At 38.2% G+C, this 13,745-nt stretch overlaps 1 protein-coding gene across 2 annotated transcripts; it reads right to left on the reverse strand.

Moving 5' to 3' along the window:
* Positions 1–818: 818 nt before the first annotated feature.
* Positions 819–12,456, reverse strand: arrdc1a (arrestin domain containing 1a). Of its 2 annotated transcripts, XM_063017934.1 has the most exons (8): positions 12,279–12,456; positions 7,547–7,657; positions 6,409–6,459; positions 5,354–5,508; positions 5,066–5,248; positions 3,720–3,896; positions 2,620–3,151; positions 819–1,429 (listed from the first exon to the last, which is right to left on the reverse strand). In XM_063017934.1, exons 1-8 carry the CDS (start codon positions 12,394–12,396, stop codon positions 1,395–1,397), a joined length of 1,362 nt encoding a protein of 453 aa, XP_062874004.1. In that variant the 5' UTR covers positions 12,397–12,456; the 3' UTR covers positions 819–1,394. The 2 variants fall into 2 exon arrangements, with proteins under 2 accessions (XP_062874004.1, XP_062874005.1); XM_063017935.1 differs by lacking the exon at positions 6,409–6,459.
* Between the last annotated feature and the right edge of the window lie 1,289 nt (positions 12,457–13,745).

A 13,745-nucleotide genomic window follows, 5' to 3' on the forward strand; every position in this document is an offset into this window, starting at 1 on the left:
TAGGAGATTATATCCTATATGACCAAAAGTGTGTAGACACCTGACCATGAGCTTGTTAGACATCTAAACATCCCATTTTTAAAGACAAATGGCATTAAAATAAACCTGTAATCCTGTCAGCTATAACAACAGCCACTCGTATGACAAGGCTTCCTACAAGACTTTGAAGTATGTCTGAGGGAATTTGTTCCCATTCAGACAAAAGAGCATTTGTACGTTCTGGGCTTTGATGTTGGTCAAGAAAGCCTCGGTTAATGCTCTAGTTCATTCCAAAGCTGTTCAGTGGGGACTCTGAAAAATGGTTTTAAATGACCACAAAATGTGTGGAATTGGTTTGACAAATTACATTTCTTCAAAATATTTCTTGATCACCAAATAATCTAACAGTTCATATACAATACAATGCTTGCGGCTTTATGTTAAACTACATGTTATTAAATGCCAAAAACCTAAATTTTGTTCTTACTTTGATTTTGTACCCCTTTATATAAACTGTATATAAAATTATACCATGATACTATATACACCAACTACAAGTCACTTGGGTGGCACAGTGGTCTATTATGCTAGCTGAGATACGGGTTCGATTATCACCGGTGCTATCAGCTAGCCAGGCGTCTGGACAGACATAATTGACTATGTCTGTAACAAAGGATAACTGAAATCCAGCAATGGACTGGCGTTCTTTCCACGGTATTCCTGCCTTGCGCGGCAACAAGACCCACTGTGACTCTGACCAGGATAAAGTGGTTAATAAAAATAAAAAAACATCAAATACACATAAAACAAAATAAAGGAGCAGAAGTCAACATGCAAGTTTTATTACAGAGTAATATTCAACATATTTTCTGCATCCGGTAATACAAAACAAAAATGGTTTAGTGTTTATATGTTCAAATAATAAAAGTTGAAAAGAAAACAATAGCGTTTATTTTATTATTAGTATTATTTACAAGTACATCTTCAGTAGAAGACAGAGAAGTAAAATATTAAATGAATAAAATATTTATTTTTTAAGCCCAAATATAAGCCCGTGTGTGTGGGGGGCAATAGTGCTTTAACAAGGCTCAATGTGTACAAAAAATAATCATGTGTTTAGAATGTATTAGCTAATAATAGGAATTATTATTAAAACTGATTTAAAAGTAAACCTTTCCTGTGTTCTATTAACAATACAATACAATCACTGACAAGTAAAACTAAACATAAACTGGACACACTCCAAGCTTGAACCAACTGAAGATGAACCAATGCAACTCCATGACTAAAGGAAAGATAGTTCTTTTGCTTTATTAAAAACAGCTCCAGTGTGAACACTTCTAGTCCATGATAATGAACAAGCCAGTCTAAAAATGAGTAATCAGCTCAGCATCAGTACAGACTGTATGAGTCCTTTATGAACAGCTGGCTTCATACGACGGTGGTGGCTCTGAAAAACAAACAAAAACATTTAGGTATTATTACCACCAAAATATAAGTTAAACAATTCGTAAAAATTGAACTGCACTAACTCTAGACTTTTTAAAAACTGGCACAACGTGGGAACAGACTCTGTGCAGTGTGGCAAACATTTACATATGTCACTTATTTTATGAGCTACATCTACAATATAAATGCCCTGTGATAGTGTAAAATTACTGACTGTAGTCCATTTGTTCCTCTTTACATTCTACACCACTCTCAGTACTACAATGATGCTAACATAGGAATGATGTGGTAGTTTTAGATGTTCTATGTTGTATATGTGTATTAGGTGCAGCAGTGTGGTTGGGACCTTTAAGCATCCCAGTTTAAGTGTTGGAAGAAGAATAATGCTTCAATGATAGATGACTGGGTAATAAGACTTGTGTTAATAATAGTGAAGAAAGCCGTTGCACTCTAAAGTATGTGACAAAGTATATATAAGACTTTATAACAAACTTTAATTTCCCAACTATATTATAAATAAAATAAAAGTTTAATAAATTAAAAGTTTGCTCATTTATCTCAGCTGTCACATTAGCTGATAGTAGTCTAACTTGCCCCTGTACAAAGTAACACGAACACAAAACCCACTTACAGCTTTAAAACCCAGTGGTAATGCCGCAGAAACACATTCACGGCATTGTAACTGCTGTGCTTCAAATAACCCTCCAAACAAATAATATCTAATTACTTATGGACCTGTTTTGACGCTTTCCAGAAAAAAGCTGGTTTAGAGCTTAAGATAACTGGGACTATGACAGACTGTAAGGTATTTTTGATCATTGAATAAACAATCAATCAGCCTCTTTTTAGCTTCAGTTGTTTTTAACTGACTGTGACACGTTTGCTTTTAGAATTTACAGGTATTAAATGCAATCCATTTAATCTTTGTTTTATTTGTGCCACCTACTGCAACATTTTCCCCCAATTTTCCTCCCAATGTAGTCGTATCCAATTACCAGATTGCATTACACTTCATCTCTACTGATGTTGATCTCCACTCTGATTGAGGAGAGCCGTGACTAACACACACCCCCTCCAACACGTGTGTAGTACCAGACTGCATCTTTTCACCTGCACGAGGCAAGTTCATATGCGGATCAGCTTTGTGTACGGAGAGACACACCCGGACCACATTAAATCAATGTTCATTACCATGTGTGGGTGCTGCACTACTGTAATCTGGTGGCAGGACAAAAGGGCAGGAGGTGGGCACAGGTGGAGCGTTTCCTTCTGTATAGAATGGGATGGTGGCCCCTGTGGAGAAGCAAAAGCCTGGTGCTGAGGGGTTGTTGCCACTCTGTTGGAAAGCCAGGCCCGGGGCATAGCTGAACGCGTTGGGGGAAACGGGTCCTTGCTGCTGAGAGTGGATCTTGGTTGGAATCGGTTCGCTCTGCCCATTTACTGCTCCCATCATGTCTGGTTCCGCTAGAGGTGCACTGGGAGTGAGACACATGCTGCGGGGCCGGGGCCGTGGTGCAGGGCGAGGAGGTAGGTTGGGGCTGTCAGCATGTGGAGGTGAAGTAGGAGAGGTGGCAGGGATGGCAGGGGATGCAGGGTTGGCGCGTGGTGCTGGGACTGGAGCCACCTTGGAGGGTTTGGGGGAGGGACGAAGACTTGCGCCAAGTGCAACATTTCCAATATGGATGGGGAGTGTTAATAAAATTTCCGGGTACTTCAAAGTGACCTGAAAAAGATGAGATCATATTCAAGTGACTATTATAAAAGAACAAGGAATCAAAGACGGATATACTGTATAGAAAGAACATCATTAAAACAGGTCTGACTGGCTGAGAGGAAGCATGAAACGTCACATGGGATTTGCATCTTTAGTTGATTGAGGGAAGCTGACAGACAACATTCCAGAAACCAAACAGAACAGGAAAGTTTGTATTTGTTGTATCTTCTCACTGCTTGTGTTTGTACAAAAGTCTCCAAGTGTTACATGAGACAAAAGGCCCACAGAGGGTACGAGTCATGTGTTTAGTGTCTGGTGTTTGCTTCATTAGTTTTACACTGGAGCAGATTAGTACATTTAACAAGCAATAAAGGTAAAATTATTTATTAATTTTTAATAACACCATCTTGACCACAGTATGTCCAGAGCCAATCAAAGAACAACTGTGTAGCAGGGTTAAGGGATAAACCTGGAGGTTTGTCACATTTAAAATAGCTATAATGATTTTATTATTTATATATTATATGCACATCCAAAAGTGTTAAGTTACTCTACTGCTAGTGATGTTAAAGCTCACCTGAACAAAATAGTTGATCTCAATCAGGCTACAGCCATCCAGAACAGACTGTGGCAGAGGAGGAACGATGATCTGCTCCTTCCACTCCCCCTGCTTCCCTGCCTTTACTCCAGCTCCCTCCACCTCTGCTATTACTCTGGTTGCATTCGTCTGCTTCTTAGGATGATACGTCACTCTCTTACAAGACAGAGTCGAGAAACATGTTTAAACTTAACACCTTAAATCTTGATAATTATGTTCATATTTGAATAATTGCAGCTGCCAATGGCAATGGCTAAAAAAAATCAATATACCGTAGTAATTAGTGGTAACTAAGTTTGGCCTAAAGCATTTTGTTGCACCCAGTTTTAAGCTAAAATGCCTTATATGTTTCTCCAGACTTCAAATCTTCAAAAAAAACAGGCTCAGGAAAACCAGTTTTCCACTTTAATTCTTTGTCAACACTTCTTGTCATTTAGACTGTTTGTTACTGGTAAAATAAACCAAAGGCTTATGAAAACATTATTTCTGTGTCGCATGAATAGATGATGAAATCCCTGCATTGTTTAATATGCTGCAGTTTATCATGCTCCAATTCTTCTTCAATTCTTCCTGTCTCAACTGTCATGTTTTTAGCACTGACACATTTAAAATACATTCAGAGCTGTTGAGTTCAGGGTTTAAAATTTCACTGCATTTGTTACTTTATTACTTGTGAATTTTCTTCATATCTGCTTATATATATATATATATATATATCTTCATAAACCACAGACTACTACACTAAACAGTATGTCAGATCAGCCCATGTGGGTGTTAAATTAATTTTATCACACTTTTACATTTTATCACATATATCAATTGATTAATTTTGGATAAATACTTGAATGGTACTCGTGTTTAAATATATATTCTTATAATTGTACCCGTTTCATGTTAGTAACCTTCTACTTACATTTCTAGAGAACTTCATTTGAACTGCTGATGTACAGTCAACAAGTTGAGGAGTTAAGGTTTGCAAAAGGTTCTTCATGTTTTAGTTTGAGAATTATTCAGGTATTTTTTCATAGACCCATGTATTTGCTTGTACGGTTTTTAAGCACTCTGTGGTGTGACTTCCTGGGATCATGAGTGGAAAATGTAGTTTAAGTAAATAATAAAATATTTACACAAACCAAACCAATAATCTCTTTTTCCCACTATTAATATAGTAGCTTTCAGTTTGGGATAAATTCTAATAAATTATTCCAATTCTCTCTTTTTTTGCAAGGATTTTTACCACCCTATTAAACACTGATAGAAAAGTACTTGACCATATTTAAGTTCATTTACTATGCTGCATTTTAAGGGTAAGAGTAAATCATTACCTGAATAAGACTTGCCACTATGGTTCCTGTAGATTTTCCGGATTTGTTATCTATCACTGCGGACACTTTGATGACCTGGCCTGCAGTGTACCCACGCTGATCTGTTTTAGTCGTCAACTCAACTGTCCCGTTCTTCACCAGCATATATGTAAAATTTTTAGTTACAGACGATGTGTTTGGCTCCTGTGAAAGCAAACACAAGTGTTCACTGACGCCCAGACATTTGTTAACAATCTGGTAAAGAGTTGCAGTAGTTTGTTAAATAGTGAAGAATGAAATTGTACTTACATATATGTCAGGCAATACATTAAGGTTAAGCTGGTTGAGCATGTAGAAAAGCTTCTCTGCCTTGTAGTCTTTTGAGAAGCGAGGGGTGTCAATAAACGCTCTGATCTGGTATATAATCTTTCCATAGGGCCCTTCGAATGATGTTGGAGCTTTGGCTGGAAGAGAAATATTTTTTTTTTTCAATCTTATACCACAAAAACATTTAACATTTGGATATTTAAGTGATTTTGTGTAGCAGAGGCCATTTGATTTGTTTTTAAAAACAATCTACAACAATACTAACACGTCTCAAAAAAAAAGGCAGCGGTAAAGCACTCTAAAATCTCTTGAGCACATGAAATTGTGCATAAGCACTAAAAGGTCTGTGACTGACATTGCCTTTGTGTAATAAAAGTATAGCACAATAGGACATGATGTTAGTGCTAAATAATGATCTTTAGATCACCATCTATTACTTATTATTTATCTCTAATACCACACGGTCATGATCTACACTTTACATACATATTATGATGGACCCAAGTACTACATTTATTCTTTCTGCGATTAATTTATATTTTTCAGATAGTTTGTATGTTTATTTATTGGTTTAACACCATGTCAACACATGGTTACAATTATGACTGGAGTGTTCAGTCCAGTTATAGTGGGTATTTGGCTTACATCAAGAATTACATTACAAGTTGTATTGTTTTCCGCATAGCTACCCAACAGATTTTACTGTGACCTGAGAATTGCTTTCAGTGAGTGTAATCCAAATTATTATATACAGATTTTACACTGTATTTGTCCTGTGAGAATTTCCCATTCCCATAACTACTCAGGGATCTTCCTTAACATGTTGCTAAGTTAAACAAATAATGAGTGTTGCTAGTGTGTGTGTGTGTGTGTGTGAGAGAGAAAGAGAGAGAGAGAGAGAGAGAGAGAGAGAGAGAGAGAGAGAGAGAGAGAGAGAGAGAGAGAGAGAGAGAGAGAGAGAGAGAGAGAGAGAGAGAGGAATGCAGACAAACAGGTATGTGTGTGTGTGTGTGTGTGTTATTGCTTTGTAATCATACCTGGTATGAGAAACTTGAAGGGAAACGTATGTTCACCTTGTTTTAAAGTGCCTGGAAAGTGAAACAGATACATCAGTAGTGGAACATGTCAGAGGCAACAATACAGCAGAATCTGAAATTGCTTTTAAAGTCAGTTTTAGGTTATGAGCATTATTATATCTCTAATAAATAATCTGGGAGGCTGTTTAGCTACATTATCTACATTCATACACTAATGTGGAAATTTTGGGCTATTTTTCCAGGGCTCCTCTTTTTATTCCTATGCTGTGCTCACGATACTCAGCTTACCCGGTCATTAGCTCCTTCAGATACCCAAGTCTCAACTCACATCTCATTATAGATATCAGCTCATCACCAGAAACTTAAGCCTAGTAAGACTCAGCCGATCCCCAGATCTCCATCTCCATACCAAGACATAGCCATTTCTTATTTTGACTCTAAAGTCAAACCTTATGATGTTTCACGAAACCCTGGTTTTGTCTCTTATAGCAATTAAAGACCCATCTCTTTACTAAGTTATTAAACTAAATTATTTTATTTTAATAAGTCTGTTATTTTACCTATGCCTTTTGTATTTTTAGCAGGGTTTCACACACACACACACACAGACCATTTTAAAACTTTTTATGTACATTTAGAATATAGGATTTAAAAGTGCGACTTCACTTATCAAACCATATTTCATAAACATCATTAATACTGGAACAGGGAAAGGCCTTCTTCAAACTGTGTTCACAAGTTGGAAGCATATATATTTTTAGCAATTGGGGCAGCTGAAACAACCAAACCGAGGCACCCTGGTCTGTCTTTTCAATGTGAGATTTTCAAAACTCTAACTGGCATCTTGTAATATACTGTTAGAATGGTGTAGAAGATTTGTTGTTCTACAGTTCCACTTTCTGTCTTGTATGATTTATTGTCTCACAGAGCTGAGATCAACAGAGGCCAATTGCCAATTCACCAAAGCAAAATCTCTTTTATTTTTCTGGAGACAAATGGCCCAGAATCTACGGCAATACCATTTTCAAAGAAACCAGACGTTGGTCTGTTCACTACCCCAATGACCTGGTGCATTGTTTGTGGAAATGAGAAAAATGCCAGTGTGTGTGAGGATGTATACATATATTATTGTGATTACCTTTATCTGTCACTGTTATAGAGCTGTTGAAGTATTGCTCCTCCTGTGTCCACTCTGTATCGTTCACTTTGCTAGTCACCCCACAAAAACCATAACAGTTCACCTTGATTGCTGCAAGTCAGAACAAGACTATTTATTTATTAGGATTTTAACACTGTGGTTACATTCATGACAGGACATGTAGTTACTGGTTACACAAGATTTATCAGTTCATCTTTAATATCAAACACAATCATGGCCAATTTTGTATCTCCAATTCACCAACACAGACAAGGGAAGAACATGCAAACTCTACACAGAAAGGACCTGGACCGCTCCACCTGGGAATCAAACCCAGGACCTTTTTGCTGTAAGGCAACAGTGCTACCCACCGAGCCACCGTGCTGCCCCTCAGACCAAGACAAATGATATGAGAATAGACAAACAAAATAATGTTTTAAAAGCCAAGCTAATCCATTTAATCCTTTTTAATAAGCACTTTCTCGTGGTCAAGGTTGCAGTTTGTTCGGCACCACATAAATCACGGGACATGGCGCCAATACATAGCATGACAACACACTCACACATGCACTTATTCACTCAAACCTAGCTGGGCACTTGGGTGGTACAGAAGTCTAACATGCTAGCCCATCAGTGCTGAGAGCTCGATTCGAATCTCAGCTCTGATATCAGCTGGCCGGGCACCTACACAGACATGAGTGGCAGGAGGTGGGAGGGCCGAAGGGATTCCTCATTGCTGCTGCAACTGCTGCCTGTGCTGGCTGTATAACAATATAGGTATGAGATTAAAGAATCAGCATAAATGTTTACCGGGTAATGATGCATATGACCGCAAACTTGTGGTTGTCTGAACCTTGCCAAGCTCTTGGCATGTGAGTTTAAAATAGCAGTGTAAGATATTGTAGGTGTGTAGGTATTGTGTGCCACCTATAAGTCTCATTTGGCCTTCAGGCTGAAATTTGGACGTATTTTAACCTGTGAATGAATGTGTGTGAAGTTGTCTAATATGACGTCATCAGTTAAAAACACAGGACAGTAATTACCTTAAAGTTTGTATAAGTGGCTTTCGGTTCGCTCAGTCACTCAAAAGTTTTGATAGTAATATTGCATTAAAAATCATCCATCCCACAACCATAGCAACCATCCCACTTAAAATAATGACCAAATAACAAAAGCACAGACTGTGGAAGAGTATTCCACCCCATCCTAATTTCTTCTATTTTGGCATATTTGACACATCTCGCACAACATCAAGCAACTTTTAATATTAAACAAATATAGCCCAAGTAAAAACTTCAACTGACAAGTAAGTTCAATTTTACTAGCCTCACCCAGGCATGATAACTGTCAGACCTGCCGAATCTAAACATCACCTTCGTAGAAGCTGTCTGGCAATGTGAAGCAGACAAAGATCTCAATAAGCAGCACATAATGCCACATTCTAAACAAATTCATATACAGATGTAAAACAAAAAGTCTGGAAACTGTTACCAAGCCATTGATAGGGCTCCGAGACTGCATCGAACCAAAGTGAGAGCCTTTATCCACAAAGAAAATGACTTTGAACAGTTCCCATGAGTGGCCAGCCAAACAAAATTTCACGACGATTAGTCATAAGTGATGGAACTATGAACTCTGCTCTCTATCAGAAAATCCTGAAGGAGAACGTCCGGCCCTTAGTTAGTGACCTACAGCTCAAGCACAGCTGGGTTATTCAGCAGGTTTTTGTTCATGTTTCTCTTTATTAGAATTTTTATTTCATGTTCACTCTTAATGACAGAACAGCAGCAGGACAATGATCCAAAGCACACAAGCAAGTCAACCTCTGAAGGGCTCAGAACACACAAAATAAAGATTTCGGAGTGGCAGAGTCAAAGTAACTTGAATCCTATCGAGATGCTGTGGCAAAACCTTAAATAGGCAGTTCATGCTCGAAAACCCTCAACTGTTGCTAAATAAAACAATTCTGGGCCAAAATTCCTCCACAGTGATGTAAAAGACTCATCACAAGTTATTACAGACATTTCATTTCAGCAGATAACAACAGATCCAGCAGTGTGCAAAATATCCGTGACCTCATACATGTAACGTTTTGAGTGATTTACTTTTTATTCTCTGTTCTGCCCAAGCAGGATTGTTCACAAACCAGTTCTGCACAAACTCAGCAATTAGCGATGCCCTTAATTTGACAAGACAGAGAGCAAGCTGTTTTATTTCCTCATGCAGTTGTCGTACATACAGTGATTTCACCATGACTGTGCAAAAAAAGTAATCAAGTATATCCTAATCTAATTTCATATCAGTTTTAACTTATAAGTTTAAAAAATTGCCTGTTTTCGACATGTTGGTCCCGACATATTTCCCTCACAACTGTATTCCTTTCTGGACAAGAAACTACCAGCATGGCATTCCAAACCATCATTTCCATTCAAGGGAAACTCTAAAGGTTACAGCACTCAACCCAAATATGGGTCAGGTGACAGGTGCAACAACAGCGGCATTGTGTGCCCTATGGGATGCTTGCTTTCTCAAGCCTTTGTTTAGCCTCATGTAGCATTACAGCTGATACTCTGTAAGCACTATCAGCCAACTGGAAAAATTATAGTGGTATCTTTAGCAACTCCTTTATCCTGGTCAGGGTTGTGGTGGGTCCAAAGTTATTATAACTACCAGCATGTTTTGTCAAGTGCAAAAAAAACACATGAAAACCATGGGGATAATGCAACACCACACTCCAGACACCACACAGACAGAACCTTACACTCAGTCTCACCTGAGAAATACAAAACTCATGACCATGATAGTCTGATGTGTTTAGAATGGTATTTAACAGGAATGAGAAGGCCCTGTTATATGCTGTTACAATCTAAATTCAGAGGACCATATTAAGTATTTTAACTGTAGACCATGAGGACAGGTTAGTCAACAGTTGAATGTGTAGCGTGAATGATTAACTATCCAGACTGGTTTCTGAATACACATGAGGTATATGGAAAAACAATGAACTCGGCAGAGGAGGTGTCAACAAATTTAAAATGGGCCTGAGAACACTGGTGGAGAAGAGTGACGGCATTTAAAAGTGCTACAATAATCATAGTTTGTTAATATATCACAAAAGAAATAATTATTTTAAGTAACAGTGCGAAACTGGCATTTAAATTCCTGGATACTGATAAAATCAAATGTATCCAGCAGACCCAAAATCCAATGCATAAATCCTAATTTGCTTGTTAACTTATTATAATTATTATGGGCTGGTAGCTCAGCAGATAGGGTACTGAACTAGTAATCGGAGGGTCATTGGCTCAGGCTCAATAAGTGCGTCTGCTAAACGCTGTAAATGTAAAAATTGGATTCATTTAATTTCTTTTTAATCAACCACCTTATCAGATTCTCTCATTGGGCTCAAGCCAGAAATACAGGTCACAAATCCATCTCTGGGCTTTGGCCATCTGTATAATACTGTAACTGCATCTTACCTTACTTTACTATTTATCTTATGCTATTTTTATATTTTCTGTACATATGCAAATTCTGCTGAACATGTAATTTTGTACATTGTCTACATATAGTCTTGTTTGTATATCGTATTGTTTGTAAATTGTAGAGAGCTAACAACAGCCGGAAACAAATTCCTTGTGTGTGTAAACATACTTGGCGAATAAAGCTGATTCTGATTCTGATCTTACCAGACATCAAGTCTGTCAAGAGGTCCGGCCGACAGCACAGTTAGAAGTTTCAAAACTACTGTGTTGTTTCACTGTCCTGTTAGATTAGTCAAGCTTTTGTATTGTTTTTCATTATTCCATTTTCACTGAAAATGTATTACTACCACCATGCCTTACAGTAAGTACAGTGTTACTGGGTTTTCATTCTTCCATGTGATCAGCAACGAACTTCAGTTGAGCTTTAAGATTTTAATCTAAATGCAGTGGCTTTGATACTTGTACAGCGGCCTCTTACCCCATACAAAGTAAAGCTTGCTTGACTGTGTACAGCAATACCTGTTTTTCAGCAGCTTCAGAATAATGACACTGTCTTTTCGGTGGTTCTGGGGTGAGATACACTCATCCTGAATTGACAAATTTTGGTTTTTCTTTTTTGCCCTGGCAATACAGACAACTATGAACGAACTTTGTATAAACAGACAATTGTTAGTACATACAGTATAATAAGTATACATGTTTTAATAAAGGTTAAAGTGTAAAGATGGCTTAACTGGGCAAATACATAACATGATGTTTATGAAACATTAATTGCTCTTAATAATTTAAAATGAGATACTCAGGGTTCTTCATGTATTTAGTTGGCACAAGGTCTGTTTGTTTTGGACAGAATATAGGAAAACTAAACACACCCTTAAACTTACACATTGTTCTCTTCAGGGCTTAGAATATTACATTTAATTCTGTTAACCTTTTAACCAATTGTGTTTAAGGTAAAGTCATTATTGACCAGGCTTTGCCCCAGATAAACAGGTATGTACACCATTTGTGTGAACTGCACTACAGGTTCCTTTAGATAACAAAGGCCACAATGAGCAGCTTTATTATACAACACACCAAATATAACACTTCACCACTAATACACCATATAAACAAGCCAGCTGGTTTCTGAGGTAAATAAAGCGAACAAAAACAGAGTAAATGTAAAGTTTAGCTTAAATACCAGAAGAAACAGGAGGTAAGAACAACAGGAGAAAGGAAAAGTCTGACACGGTTTCATTTCTCACCTTTACACTGTATAGATTGAGCGGTGGAGATTTTTACAGTTCCAGAAATAGATTCCCCGGGACTATAAACCACTTTGTTGTCGTTTAGAGTGATTAGAAATTCCTGAAGTTTGCCCATCTTTTTTACCTGCCAACAACGCGTGCTGGTGACCGAGTGAAACTGATCCCACCAACAACACTGAAACTTTCCACCTGCACCACATCCGCCACGCCCTCAGCGTGACGTCATGACGTAACTTCGACGCTACAGTATCACCTGGTGCTCGCGGGCCCAACAGGAGGCGATCAAACACCACTATAAGAACCCATTCATATACATTCACATTTTCAGCATTTAGCAGACGCTTTTTATCTAAAGCAACTTACAGTACTGTGACAGTGTATTGTCTAAGCAATTGAGGGTTAAGGGCCTTGCTCAAGGGCCCACCACCCTGAACCAGCGACCTTTCGATTACTAGTCCAGTAATCTTAACCTTAACCATTAGGCTACAACTGCCCTACAATTACATCATTTTGGTCCTCATTTACATTTTCAACATTTAGCAGACACTTTTAACCAAAGCGACCTACAGCACTGTGAAATTATATTGTCTAAGCAATTGAGGGTTAAGGGCCTTGCTCAAGTGCCCAACAGTGGCAACCTGGCAGTGGTTGGCCTTGAACCAGCAACCTTTTGATTACTAGTCCAGTACCTTAACCAATAGGATACAACTGAGCCACAATTACATCTTTTTGGTCCTCATTTATATTTTCAGTATTTAACAGACACTTTTAACCAAAGCGACCTACAGTACTGCAGCAGTATTTTGCCTAAGCAATTGAGGGTTAAGGGCTTTGCTCAAGTGCCCAACAGTGGCAACCTGACAGTGGTGGGGCTTGAACCAGCAACCTTAATCACTAGGCTACAACTGCCCTACTCATTATCCTCATTATCTCCTCATTCGACTCATTATCCTGACTCATTACACCACCAGGACATCACACACATCAATCTATTCACACATTTCTCACTTCTTTTTACTCAGCATTTAATCCAGCATGTGCCTGGAAGTTGGAAGGAAACCGAAGTACCCAGACGAAACCCATTTCAACACTGGAAGAACACGGCAAACAGAGCCGGGAGAGCTATTATTCCTTGCATTCCTTTTTTTATTCCTTGCATTTAATATTCCTAGATGGCTCCACAAATTAGGATAAAGTCATTACCAGAGATCAATTATTCCAACAGCTAAAATCCTATTCATGGTTGCTGTGGGTACAATACACTTGGCGAAAGGTAGTTAATACCCTAAACAAGTTGCCAGTCCATAATTTGGCCTAATTGGAATGTCAACTATGAGTCAGGTCTATTAGTCCAAAACCTTGTTTAAAAAGCCATTCCAGTAAATTGAAGGCTGGGGTTGAGGAGGGTCAGTTCGATATTAATGCCCATGATTTCAAAATAGGATGTCCAAAAAGCTCACGGTC

This window comes from Trichomycterus rosablanca, chromosome 21, assembly GCF_030014385.1.
Source record: "Trichomycterus rosablanca isolate fTriRos1 chromosome 21, fTriRos1.hap1, whole genome shotgun sequence".
NCBI classification, from domain to species: domain Eukaryota; kingdom Metazoa; phylum Chordata; class Actinopteri; order Siluriformes; family Trichomycteridae; genus Trichomycterus; species Trichomycterus rosablanca.

Bases quoted from the DNA above. Each gene is read 5' to 3' on its own strand.
- arrdc1a (XM_063017934.1), bottom strand. From the start codon at position 12,396: ATGGGCAAACTTCAGGAATTTCTAATCACTCTAAACGACAACAAAGTG. The intron at 6,460-7,546 runs GTAATCACAATA...TTCACTTTCCAG, and splicing joins TATAACAGTGACAGATAAAG to GCACTTTAAAACAAGGTGAA. The intron at 5,509-6,408 runs GTATGATTACAA...TTTCTCTTCCAG, and splicing joins CTTCAAGTTTCTCATACCAG to CCAAAGCTCCAACATCATTC.